Raw genomic sequence first — 13294 nt, forward strand, 5'->3', positions numbered from 1 at the left:
CACAGAAGTCATGGAGGGAAGATTCCAGAAGAAAAGAATAGTTAATATCAGATAATTCCTGGTCTCACAGGCAACTCCCTTCCCCAGTCCCTAATAGGGCCTCCACTCCCACGCACCCCCCGCCTCACAGAGCGTAGGTGGAGTGAGAGTCTGAGCCTACCAGGCTGTTAAGATTTTCTTGCTGAGAATCTTAACAGTCAGCTGAGTAGCCTAGTTGGCAGTGAAGAAGATGGGAAAAGAGTGCGGTCCCAGTGTAACTTCCTGAAGATCAGAGAAGGAGCACCTGACTTGCTGTGTTCTACATCCTATGCAAGACACTTTACCATGTTATTTAATTGTCACAACAACCCATTTAAATCTCACTACAATTGTCTTTCTATAGATAAGGAAAATAAGGCTCGGAGAGGTCAGTTGAGAGAATAAGGATCTAAACTAGGTTTATCTGGTCCCAATGCCCAGGTTCTTTTTACCAACTTGAGCAGGAAGTTTGACTTTTATCAGTCAGAGCAAACCTGCATCCAGGTGGTGCTCAGGAGAGGTTTGTTCCCAGTAAAGATACCTGGCAGCTGGACAGGGGAAGTGAAGACTCCATGAAGCTTAGGATCCAAGATGAACTAGAAGCCAGTGCTCTAGTCCCCTCTGACCTACTGTGCTATCAGCTGGAGAAGGTTCCAAAGGCCCCCACCAGCACTAACAGCCCCCAATGCCCATTCTTTTTCCCTCAGATGCTCACATATATTCTGAGCTTCCTGCCTCTGTCAGATCAGAAAGAGGCCTCCCTCGTGAGTCGGGCTTGGTGCTGTGCAGCCCAGAATGCCCTTCGGGAGGTAAGGTACCCACCCTCAGCTGGCCCATTCTCAGTTGTCTCACTTCAGCTTGCTCATGGCCCTGCTCATTTATCATTCATCCGTTCATTCCTGCATACTTATTCATACACACTTGGCTCTGGGTACAGCGCTGGGGCTCTACAGATGAATGAAACTCCCCTGAGAAGCTCATAGTCCAGTGAAGGAGAAAGACAAATATGTGAGTGATCATGATGTCGTGTGCTCGGTGCTGTGACACTGGAATGAAGGGTGCCATGGGGACATGAAGAAGGACATCGAAGGAGACTGGCAGCATCAGGGAAGGCTTCCTGAAGGAATAGGATGAGGATGAAGGTTGGTCTTCCAGAACTCATATCAGCACAGGTGAAGGCACCAAAGTGTGAAATAGGTCTGGAAAGGGCCACACAGGTTCCCTATGACTGGAACTTAGGTGTGTGTGTGAGAAGTGGTGGGAGATGAGGCTAGAAAGGGGTCAGACAGCAAGACAGAGGTGCCAGGTGGCATTGCTGGGACTTTCTCCTGGTTATCACTGTGGGGCCTTTAAAGAAATATTAGGCAGGGGAGTGACATGTGGTGATTTGTGTCTCAGACATCTGCAGTGCAGAGTGGACTGAGAGGGCGAGTCGGAGTGCAGGGAGACAGCCCACTAGGAGGTGAATGCAGGCATCTGTGCTCGCTTGAAGGGCAAGCAATGATAGCTCTTTGTTTCAATTTGGACTTCTTTGATTATCACTGAGGTTGAACAGTTTTCCCATTAGCTGACCATTTACATTTCCCTCTTTTGTGTATTTGTGTTCCTTGTCCATTTAACTATTGGGGTCTTAGTGTTTTTCTTATCCATTTGTATGAACTTTTTATAATTAAAGAGATTAACCTTTTACATATTTATGGAAATACATTCCTAATATATTTGCCTTTTAATTTGATTTGTAGATATGTGTTTATGAGGTTAAATTTCTAGGTTGTTGATTCTGAACATCTTTTCTTTCTTATTTCTTCCATTGCTTTAGAGATCCTTTGCCTCTCTTCAGAGATCTGATAAATATATACTCATATTTTGTGTCTTACTTTTTAGATCAGTTTTAGGCTCACAGCAAAATTGTTTCTTGTGTTTTATGGTTTGAATTTTTATATTAATTATATTTTTTATTGGTGTAATTTATTTTGATTTATGCTCTAAGGTAAGGAGCTAAACTGATTAGTTTTCAAATAGCCCAAATACCATTTATGTATAATGAGTTGGAAGCCTCCTCTGTCCCATATTAAATGTGTGTGTTTAAGTAGGGTCTGTTGTTGAGTTATCTCTCCAGTGTCATTGAGCTTAGTGTCTAAAGGAATTTGATTTGAACTTGTTGAAAATTTGAAGTATAAGACATCTAAATGGTGAGATCCAGTTGGCAGCTGGGTTTCTGAGAGAGGAATTCAAGAGAAGGGCCTAGGTAATAAATATATATGTGGGTGTCATTAAAGAACAGGTGGACGTTTAAGCCACGGATCTGAGTCACTTCCCCTGGGGAGAGCATGAGGAGTCCTGAAGAGCAGGCCACAGAGAATGCCCCCGAGAGGACACCAGTCCAAAGGCGTGGAGAGGAGTGGGGGGCCTACAGAGGGCGCTGAGGAGATCCCAGCGAGAGGAGGACACACAAGTCAAAGGTGAAGAGCATCTAAAGTGTTGAGTGGATGAGTAACAGTGTCAAATCCCACAAAGAGTCCAGGAAATAAAGAACAGATAGTGTCCATGATGTTTGACATACAGGGAGGTCACCAGTGGCTTCAGTAACATTTGGCATCTGGGGAAGAAAGCCAGGTAGGTTGAGGAGTGAATGAGAGAAGAAAGGATATGTAGAGGATGACCTCATTTGCAAGAAATTTCCCCATGAAAAGAAGAAAATAAATAGAATTGTAATGAGAGGTTGAGGTGGGCTAAACAAAGGATTTTAACTGGGAGAAATCTCTAATGTGTTTATGTGCTGAAGGAGTCACTAGAAGAGGGTGAGTGTAGGGAGGAGAGAGGTCAGGAATGGCAGCCACCACCTGAGGTGGCAGCCAGACAGGCTTCAGGATAGTACAAGGCTTGGTCTTGGGTAGGATGGAGAGGATGTCACCTCTCCTGAGGAAGCGAAGGGGTGGGGGGTGGCAATGTGAAGCTGTTTGTTGAGGCAGTTCCTTAAAGGCTGGTGGGTTCTTTGCGTGGTGACTGTGGAGGCCAGGTTGTCTTAGGGGAGTAAGTAGGAGGTGGAGGCCAGGGCCTCAGCAGAGAGGTTTGGAATATTCACATGGCAGGAGGAAGATGGGAAGTTACCAGAGACACAGGGAGGGGCCTCACTCACTCAGGTGGTGATGCTGCCTGTCTGTGCCCAGCACTCTGCTGGGCCCTAGGCGTGCAGGGCTGGGGCTGACACAGCACCCAGAGTTGATAGTGAGAGGGAGACAGCACAAGCCAAAAGGAGGGGGCAGGGTGCTGCACTCAAAATCTTATGAGGCACACCAAGGATGCAGAGAGAAGATTCACAAAAGACTTCATGGAGAAGGGGATGCTTGGGCTAAATCTCCAGAGAGGAATAAATGCTTGCTAAATAGACAAGTAGGAGTAGGTGAGGGGTCAGACCCACCCACCCCACCCCACCCCACCCCACCCCACCCCACCCCACCCCTGCCAAATATAAACAGAAAACAGCTGAACCCAGGCAGGGGAGCATGAGACAATAGAAGGGCTTGAGTGCCAGTCAGGAAGCTCAGTCTCCTGCTGTGCAGTGGGAACCATCAAAGGGCCTGAAGAGCGTTGTCAATTGCCTTTTGTAAGGATCACCCTGGTGACAACACCAAGGATAGACTGGAGCCAGGGAGACTGGAGGCCTGGACCCTGATCAGGAGGAAACTGCTTAATATATTTCTGACAGACAATAAGGACACCTGAACTAAGGCAGAGCAATGAGCGGGGAGCAGAGGGACATATTACAATGTATCAAAGAGATGGAATGGAAAGGACTTTCATCCTTGTGGATGTGAGGGAGCCATCTAGGATGACTCCCAGATTTCTGACTTAGGTGGTTTGGTAGAGGGCACTGAGAGTTTAGGAGAAGGGCCAGAGACCGGCAATAAGACAGTAAACTCAGATTTGGGCATATTGCATCCTTGTATCCGGAGAGAGGTCCATCAGATCATGGCTCTCAGTATCTGGTGCTCAGGAGGAAGGTGTGGAAAACAAAGTAGTTGGAATGGGATGAAGTCTGCTGGGGTGCACGTGGAGGGAAACAGCGCACGCGCGCGTGCGTGCGTGCGTGCGTGTTAGAATGGAACCCATGATGGAGAACCCACTGGTCTATGGACTGGGTCTTTCTCTTCTTTGGTGACCCTGAATGGAAAGCAGGCTAGAAGGTAGGAGAGCCAAGAGGGCAGAGTCTCAGAACCCCAAGTGGGAGAGAGCATCGGGGGAGACTGGCCATCCATAGCAGGCAGCATGGCATGGCAGAGAGGACACTTGTGGGAAGTTTTCAGGGGAGCCCCCAGATGCTGGCAACCTTGCCAGAGAGGAGCTGTTGCTGGGAATGAGTGACTCTGTGGGGACAGTGGTGGAGGGGTAAGTGGGCAAAGCCATGGTAAAGAGGTGGCCACAGTGGGTGTGGGCGCCCATGTGCTTCCAAGAAGCTTGATAGTGGAGGGGAGGGGGTGAAAGGTGAGAAGAGGGGGTGCAGAATCAAGGGAGGCCTTTGCTAAGACTCCGGGGTGTTTGTGGACTCTGGGGAAGGAGCAGTGGAAAGGCAGGGTTCTCAGAGGAGAGGGTGGGGGACAGGCTCAGTAGGCCGGGAGAAGGGGGTCACCCTGAACCAAAGAGCAGGAGAGGGAAGGAGGTTAGGATGGGTCCTGCCAGGGGTGGGCTGGTGGATATGAACAGGGAAAAGGGAGGGCCTTCCCACCTAAGGGGCTTTGGTTTCTTTTTGAAATGGTCAGGTCATCTCTGAGAAGGCTGGAGTGAGGGGAGGGAGCTACAGTAGCGTCAGGGGCTGGAGAAGATGGTGGGCTTGGAGAGAAGTCTGAGGGGAGTGAGAAGAGAGGGGGAGGCAGTGAGGAGGTGGGAGCGGGCAGGCCAGTGCTGGCAGTGCAGGCGCAAGGGGAGGCCATGGCTTCCTCAGGCAGAATTCTGCATCCCCAGCACACACCCAGAGGAGGCAGCGGTCTCATCATCCCTGGCCAGGCAGGGGGCAAGGAGAATGGGCACAGACAGCAGCATGACGGGCAGGGCCACAAGGACCCTGCGGAGAGGTAATCCCGGGGAGGCCTCTTGGAGTCCAGCAAAGGAGAGCATAGAAGAAGCCAAGTGGGCAATCAGGCCCCGGGGATAAAGCTGAGATTGGTATAGGAGTAAGGGAGGGAGGAAAAGGAGGAGACCAGGGTCAGAGTTTGGGATTGTAGAGTCTACCATTTTAGCACTGGGGCTGCTCCAGCTAACTCTGAGCTCCAGATAGAACATTGACAAAGACCCGTTTGGTGCCTCTGCAAAACTCAGTCCCCCACTCCACCCCCAGGGCTGGGAGTGCTGGGAAGCCAGGCCACAGATACCTAGACAACCTGCCGACACCATGTCCCAGAGACCAATCTGTGGAACCCTGTTGGCAGGAACCGTCTCCCAGGGCTCAGCAGCTTGATAAGGAGGTAGAGCCCCAGCTAGTAGGTGCTACAGAAGATTCTGGCTGACCAAGGCCAAGCTGGGGCCTATATGGCTCCAGGCCAGGCTAGGATACTAGATTTGGTGACTTCTTATTCTCCGTGACCTGCCCCCACTTAATTCCATTTTTTTTCAAATAAGAAGGTAGACAAAGGCAGCACCCCGACAATACACCCAGGCTCTGTCCGTACCGGGGCGGGGGTGCTATTTGCCTGCCACTGGGCTGGTCACTGTGAAGAACTCAGGACGGCTCCCACCCCCTGCGGCCTTCTCCTGCCTGAGGCGTCTATAACGTCTCTGGAAATGACCCCCAAGGTCTGACTCCTCTCTGGAGACCAAAGCCCCTGGGCGGCAGGGCATATATTTTCTCAAAGGCCTTCTGGAAAACAGGCGTGTTAACTTTGGATTCCTGTGCCAGCAGACAGGAGGGCCACGTCTCCGTCAGGTGGCTTTTCAAGTCTGCACACAGGCCTGCCATCTCAGCTCAGGACTTCAGTAGTTATGACAGAGTCCTGGCCTCTCACAGTCAAGGGACATGTATTGCTTTTAGCAAGTTTAGGGCATTTTCCAAATGATTTCGCATTTACTCTTAAGATGCCGGCATTGGGAAGGGAGGAGCCCAGGGGGCTAGTTGGCCCCTCTGTGATGGGGTGGCTGAAGCTGGAGCAGGTACCTGTGTAGTCCTCCCTTAGGCCTTTAGAAGCATCTTCCTAGGGCCTGGGAAGGGGGACTTTCCTACACTGGGGCCAAGGACCAGAACCCAGAAGCCTGCTGCTCTGCCCCCACAGATGATAAATATCCCTAACAGGCTGCTCCTGGGCTCCTGTATTTGAGTCCCAGGTAGACCACCTCGGTGATGGCTTAGAGGCTTCCTCCTCCCCACCAAGAAAAACAGTGGGGAGCAAGGAGGCAGTCTCAAATCTCACCCTGGCCCCATAGCTGGAAGTCCTTTAGGCCAGGCCCCGCCCCTTTATTGGGCACCTTTTGCTGCCACCTGCCAGCCCTGTACTTGGACGCTGGGCTGTTCATCTACCTTGTTCACAGGAAGGCAGTTGGGAGAGGGAAGAACTTTCCTGGCAGCCAGGGCTCAGGAAGACAGGGAAAAAAGGAAGACTGGAGGCTGCTGGAGCTGGGGCCTGCGGGGGTGGCATGTGACTCTTGGGGGCAGGTGCTGCCTGGCAACCAGCACCGCTCTGCACTCCCCCAGCCACAGTTCATTCTACTCATCATCAGATTGGCTCATCTGTCGTCACTGCAGGGCTTTGAAAGGGCTGGAGGCACGCTTTACCTTTCCTTTCTAGAACCTTTTCTCCCTGATCTTTTCGGTACCCTCCCGAACCTCACACACTGAGATCTTCCCCAGCTCTCCTTAAATCTGAGAGAGGGACCCAGGTCCTCGGGAGTCCCCACTACCCCACTGTCTCCCAGTGTCCACGGGGGGAATCTGTGGGGAGAGCTCCTCTCATCCATACTGACCACAGGGTCTGAAATGGGAACCTGGTTTGACACCCTGATTCCCGTGAAATTCGCCGGGCGCTGGTCTCCCTCTTACCGTACACTCCTCCTTCCCGTGAGGACAGCCATAGTCAGCTGCTTCTCTCTGGGGCAGAAGCCAGGCTGATTCTCCACACCTGGGAATGAGTTCCACGCGTCTTCCTGGGAGAATCCTGTTGATAAGTATCTTGCGGGGAGTGCGTATTAGGCGTCATTTCTACCTTTCTGGTTCCCTTTTGATGATGTTCTGTGGGGAACAAGCAGGGGATGTCAGCTTGTTCTTGCTGTTACTCACAGGACAGGTTTTTTGGGGTGAAACAAGACCCTTTGAGTACCACTCGCCTGCAACCTGGGCATTGGTCAGGGGTAGAGAAATGGGGCTAGGATTTTAGAAGCCAAGTCCTCTTCTCCCTCCCCCCACAGACCAGTTCCACACATTCCTGTAGCTACTGTCCGTTGGCTTCTTCTGGCACAAGATCAGGGAAGGTTCTCCGAAAACATCTCCCTCACTGGGGGCTCCCCAAACTCGTAAACAAGCCAGCTTTTTCCCACAACAACTTAGCCCTGAGCTTGCCTCCCGGCCCCACCCAACTCCGACTGTGTGCTCCCCGCGCTCGCTCCCCTGTTCCTCTACGGCAGGGCCAACTCAGCTTCCTCCCTGCCTCTGAAATTCACCCTATGAGCTCCTGCCCACAGAAACGGGACGCTTCTCCCTCCTTACCTGGACAGATAAGACAGACCCTCTAAAGATGAACCCCAGGGCTCACAAGCACGTCTTGAACTCTCGAGCCTGAAGGGCCTACACTTGTGAGCGCACCCACGCCCCCACGCATGCGCACACCACACCCAGTGCGTGTGCACGTTTTCACTCACACACAAAACCCATTTTTGCAAACATTCATGTGGCTGAGACACTGAATGTATATGGCCACCAGGGGACCTCGGCCTCACTGCCTGCCCCAGATCTCTGGCATCTGGGCCACGGGGGATTGTGCTGAGCGACACCTGTGTACCTTCTTCCCGCCCTCAGCTGTTCTGAGGGCTATTTATATGCTCTCGCGAAAGTGGGGGAGGCTGACTGCTTAGCTAAGGCCAAGCTGAGGCCCTGGATTTGGAGCCGAGTCCATGGGTCTCAGGGCCACCTTCTGAAAGTCCCAAAAGTTGGGGTTCAGCATACTTTGTCCTCCTGCTCCCTGGGGGCTTCTCTGGCTCTCCTCCAGGTCACCCCCCAGCCCTCCTGTACTCAGCATGCTAAGTCCCCACTCTGGCCCAGGCCCTCCATAGGCATTCAGTCCCATCCGTAACTAACCTTCCTGTCCTCCCCTCGTAGTCATCCCCTTGGAGCCCCAGTGTGACCCATCCTCCCAGCTTCCACTTCCCATCAGCACCCCCTCAAGCACACATGACACCACACACCACAGTGGGTCCCCATTGTAGAAAACCCCTTCCCTGACCTGCTCTCAAATTCTGGCCAGCGAATTGCCCCCAGACCCGATGGCCAGCACACTCTTGAGACCAGAGGGCTAACCCCAGGCCCGCTGCTGCCCCGTAGGCCAACGTGAGGTACAACATCCCCGTGTCCTCTGCCTCCCTTCCGACCATCAAGAGCCTGGGTCTCAGGGGCATCTGCTGCATCAGCCTGACCAACCTGGATGGCTCACCGGCTTCACACCAGGTGCTGCAGTCTGTTGCCCACCACCTGGGCCTGTACCTGCAGAGCTTGTGCCTTGGTGGGGGCAGCCCCACAGAGGCCTCCTTCGTGGCCCTGATCCTGGGCTGCCCGGCCCTGCGTTTCCTTGACCTCAGTGGCTGCAACAGCCTCTTCACATCAGGCATGCTGCTAGCTCAGCCCAAGACAGCACAGCGGGTCCAGCAGGCACTGAGCGGCCTCCGTGAGCTCAATCTGGCTAGCCTGCAGGACCTGACCGATCTCAGCTTCAACCGGCTCAGCAGTTGTGTCCCCAGCCTGGAGCGCCTCGCCTTGGCCTACTGCCACCTCACCTTCGAGCCAGACCCAGCCCGGGGCTCCATCGGCCCCCAGGATTCCTCCCCTTCCCAACTCTCCTTCCGCAACCTGCTGCAATTCGTGAAGGAGCAGGCTGGTAGGCTGCACGCCCTGGGCCTGAGTGGCACTGGCTTGCCACCCGAGGCCCTGCAGGCCCTGGGCCAGGTGGCCGGGCTGCAGCTGCAGGAGCTGAGCCTGCACAGCTGCCGGGACCTCTCCACAGAGGCTGTGGCCGCCCTTTGCCACCAGCAACCAGGCCTTACCTCCCTGGACCTCCGCGGCTGCTCAGAACTGGCTGATGGGGCACTCTTGGCTGTGAGCCAGGGCCTGCGGTGCCTGTGGCACCTGAGCCTGAGGAAGCTGCAGCGGCTGACGGATGCGAGATGCTCAGCCCTAGGGGGCCTGCGGGAGCTGCAGAGCCTCGACATGGGCGAGTGCTGCCTGGTGAGAGGGCGGGAATTGGCCCAGGCCCTGGGCTTGGTGTGCGGAGCTCCACACCCACTGGCCTCCCTCAGCCTGGCCTACTGCTCCTCACTCAAGGTGAGCGTCCCATCCCCTTCCTTCCTTCCTTCCTCACCAGGACCAGGGATTGGGGGAACTGGGAGTGTGGCGCCAGAGAGGCGCCCGGTGTTTGTGTCCAAGGAGCAGTTAGAGCTGAACTGGGGACACAGTCGGGAAGAGGAAAGGAGCCTAGACAGACAGGGCTGCTGCCAGCACTCCTCCCCGCAGCCCCACGGCAGGTCCAGGTAGAGGGAGGTCCAGGAGACCAGGGGGCCCAGCCCACAGGGTGGCACATACCTCATGAGCCAAGTGATTGGTGACCACTGCAGTCTGGGGAGGGGAGTGAGAGTGGGTGTTCTGGGGGCCAGGAAGGCTGGTGAAAGCAGTGACAGAACCGAGCCCTGTGGGGAAGGGTACCAAGGTTACACAGCAGTCATGGTTCAGGCAGGGCCCGAGGGAGGCATTGTGACGTGGGAGCAGAAGGGTCATTTCTTGACTGAAGCCAGTTCCTTCAATAGGGCTCAGCCCTGTCCCTCTGGGTGGCGTCCCTGTCTTCCTGCAGTGTCAGTCTCTTTCTCTTTAGCAGATTATTACTTCAATCTAGCACTGTGCCCAGAGCATTCCCCACCTGAAAAGCATCTCAGCCTTTTCCTCCGAGTGCCTCTCTTCCCCTGCCCTACTCCATCCTCACCGCTTCACCACTGTGCGTCTCTCAGCTGCTCTCTCTGGGGCCCCACCTTCCCATGTCTCTGCATCCCTCTACAAAGCAGCTTCCTCTCTTCTGCCCTTAGTTCCTGCTCCTGGCAGGTGGCAGCCCTACCCGCTCTGTGACCTCACAGTCCTAGAGGGAGCATATTTGATTGGCTCAGCGAGAATCACATGTCCACCACTGGTGCTGGGAGCACAGGCAGGGTGAACACCTTAGAAACTTTCACCTGCATCCTTCCTGCCCCAGCCAATCTAGGCATTTGCTTTTCTCCTGGTGTCCCACCACTGCAGCCCACCAGGTCCACTCCAACACCCACCAGCACAGGAATATTGTTGCTTCCTTCCGTGGACCCTGTGGCAGCTTCCTGTTGCCTGTGGGGCTGGAACCTTGGGCAGGACCTTCCTAGTGACCCCCGCCAAGCCCGGTGACACAGGCACAAGCCACCTCTCCATTGCCCTCTCCCTCTTCCACTTCCCTCCTAGGATGCCTCAGTGCTCTCCCTGATGTCAGCGCTAAGCCCAAGCCTCAGGGTGCTAGACTTATCCTCCTGCATGGCCCCTCACCAACCGGACCGTGCAGGCCATCTGCACCTACCTCACCCACCTGTCAGTCCCGCGCCTGGCCTGGTGCAAGGAGCTCCGTGACCGGGGGCTTCTGGGCTTGGGGCAACCAAGTGAGGAGACTCTGCAGGGGCTGCAGGTGCGGGACCCTCGAGGTCATGGTGGGTGGGGCGGTCCCTGGGCTCAGCTGCCCTCCTGCCCCTCCTGTGCCTGTCTCTGGGAACAGCTGAGGGCCAAACTCAGGAGGAATCTGGGAAGCAGGGGCTTCCTCTCACAGCCTCCCCGAGAGCTGGGCATCGGGCCTCCAGCCCCAAAAGGACCCTTCTCCCTGGCCACAGGTCCCGCCCCGCTCACGCTGCAGACCCTACGGGACTTGGACCTCACAGCCTGCAGCAAGCTGACTGATGCCAGTTTGACCAAGGTGTGGGGCTGGGGACGTGGATAGGCTGAGGGCCCTGGGGCTGGAGCCAGCGGTCGGGGCCAACCCACTTTTTGCTTGGAAAAAGTCCTTTCTCGTTGGCTTCTGCTGCCCGTAGCCATTCCTCTGGCTGGGGGTGGGGGAAGCTGGAAGGGCTCCAGTGCCACATCACCCGACCCCCGCCATCCTCGCAGGTGCTCCAGGTCCCCCAGCTGAGGCGACTGTCACTGAGCCTGTTGCCAGCACTCACAGACAAGGGCTTGCTGGCTGCGGCCAGAGGCTGCCCCAGCGTGGAGCGCTTGGTGCTGAGTCACTGCAGCCGCCTCAGCGACGAGGGCTGGGCCCAGGCAGCCGGCTCCCGGCCGAGGCTGCAGCACCTCCACCTGTCCAGGTGCAGTCAGCTCGCGGAGCAGTGAGTGTGTCCGGTGCTGCACAGTGTAGGGGCTGGGCTGGGGCCCCGTGCAGGGTCAGGCGCTCACCCGGTGGCCTCCCTGCGGAACGCTGGGTTCCACCGGGCAGGCATGCAAGCAGCTCCGGATGGTAGATGTGGCCATGTGTCCTGGCATCAGCATGGCTTCCATCAGGCACTTCCAAGCCCAACTGCCTGAGGTGACTTGCGTCCAGTCCCGCTTCGTGGGAGGGGCTGACCTGACCCTAACACTCTGAGGCCAGGTCAGTAACCAGCCCTGTGGCTCAGCCTCTGTCACCTCCAGAGGCTCCAGCCCTGGCCTCTTGACCTGGAGTTTGACTCAGTGCCTCCCACCTCCCTCTGCTACATGCCCCAGAGCCCCTTCCCCAAGCTAAAAACCCCTTTTCTAGGACTAAGGGTGGGACTATATCAGGGCAGCCCAAGGGGCTTCCTGCCCCAGTCTGCCCCACAGCCCAGCAGGAACCTTTTCCAGCTACATGTCGCTGCCACAGGCCCCTGGAAATCCCAGCTCCTGCTCTCCTGTCCAGGCCTGGGTCCAGAGGCCAGGCCCACAGGTGGGCTGGGTCTGGTGCTGGGAGGAACAGACCCTGTGCCTCTGGCCCTGCCCCTTCTCACACTAAGGCCTGTACTGTTCCCCACAGCCCTCCCAGCCCCCTACCAGCACTGAGCTTTAGCAGCCAAGCCACAGTCTTTGTTGTATACCCAACAAGATTAAAAATTCCAGATCTCACCTCCTTGTCTGAAGTTCTCAGACCAAAGGGCCCCTTGCCTCCCCACCTCGGATGAAGCAGCCCAGTCCAGGGACAATGTGTAGGAAACGCCAGAGGGACAGACAGTTTCTTCCTCACACCTGGCCCAAAGCCCTACATGTGCCCCCAGCAGGTCCTAGCTTCTTCCCCACATGGTGGGAGACTCCAGAGGCCTCTCCCCAGCACAAGCCCCAGGACATGTCCTGCAGCAAAGGCATGTCTGTGTACCCTCATCCCAGCCAGATCCCAGGAGCACAGTGATTAAGGCTGCTTGAGTCAATCAGGCTGTTTTCAGCACACACACACACACACACAAGACACTAAAGAGGACAGCATCTCTGGGTAGGAAGGCTCATTAAAGGTCTAGTCCAACCTCCTAAACAGAGAAAGAAGCTATAAGCTTACCCTGGAAGGTCAAGGGAAGACTCAAGTCAGTGAAAAAAGAGGAGGGAGGGAAGGAGACAATTAGGCAGAAGGGACCAGGGAGGTGCACATGGGCAGGCCAGAGCTGGCGCTGGGTCTAGGGGTAGTCCCAGTCCCATGGCGGGCAGGGAGGATGCCAGCTTGGACCGAGCATCCTTGGTCCACATGCTTGTGACTCTGTAAGCCACAGGCACTCTGTTGAACGGGTTAAACCACAACGTGTCTGCAACCCATCTCAACTCTGTTCAATCATGGTACTGTGACCATTATCCATGGTCAATAGGGAGACACCGAAGAATACAGGGGAGACGGTGTGTGTGTGAGTGTGTAATCAGATCGGCTTCCTGTTTGAGAAAGCAGTGGGGTAGTTGGTATTGAGAAGATTGTAAGGGCGAGACAGGAGGCAGGAAGTCAGGAGGTTCTTGCCAAGATGATGGTGGCCTGTAACAAGGGACTGGAGACACTGAGAAGGAAGAATTGATGGTATTAGGAGACTTAACTGCATTTGGGCT

The 13294-nt window shown here is 55.2% G+C and overlaps 2 protein-coding genes across 2 annotated transcripts; both read left to right on the plus strand.

The window, feature by feature from the left end:
* The first annotated feature begins 512 nt into the window (after window positions 1-512).
* On the plus strand, window positions 513-9389 carry LOC133077624 (F-box/LRR-repeat protein 2-like). Its single transcript, XM_061172428.1, has 3 exons — window positions 513-827; window positions 8594-9307; window positions 9384-9389. The coding sequence occupies exons 1-3, from the start codon at window positions 591-593 to the stop codon at window positions 9387-9389; spliced, it is 957 nt and encodes a 318-aa protein (XP_061028411.1). The 5' UTR covers window positions 513-590.
* Window positions 9163-11846, plus strand: LOC133078421 (leucine-rich repeat-containing protein 29-like). The gene is given in 6 exon segments (XM_061173446.1): window positions 9163-9532; window positions 10685-10759; window positions 10761-10901; window positions 11040-11183; window positions 11375-11592; window positions 11678-11846. Coding segments are annotated over 6 exon segments (861 nt in total). The 5' UTR covers window positions 9163-9418.
* The last annotated feature ends 1448 nt before the right edge of the window (window positions 11847-13294 follow it).

Source organism: Eubalaena glacialis, chromosome 18, assembly GCF_028564815.1.
Source record: "Eubalaena glacialis isolate mEubGla1 chromosome 18, mEubGla1.1.hap2.+ XY, whole genome shotgun sequence".
Taxonomy (NCBI): Eukaryota; Metazoa; Chordata; class Mammalia; order Artiodactyla; family Balaenidae; genus Eubalaena; species Eubalaena glacialis.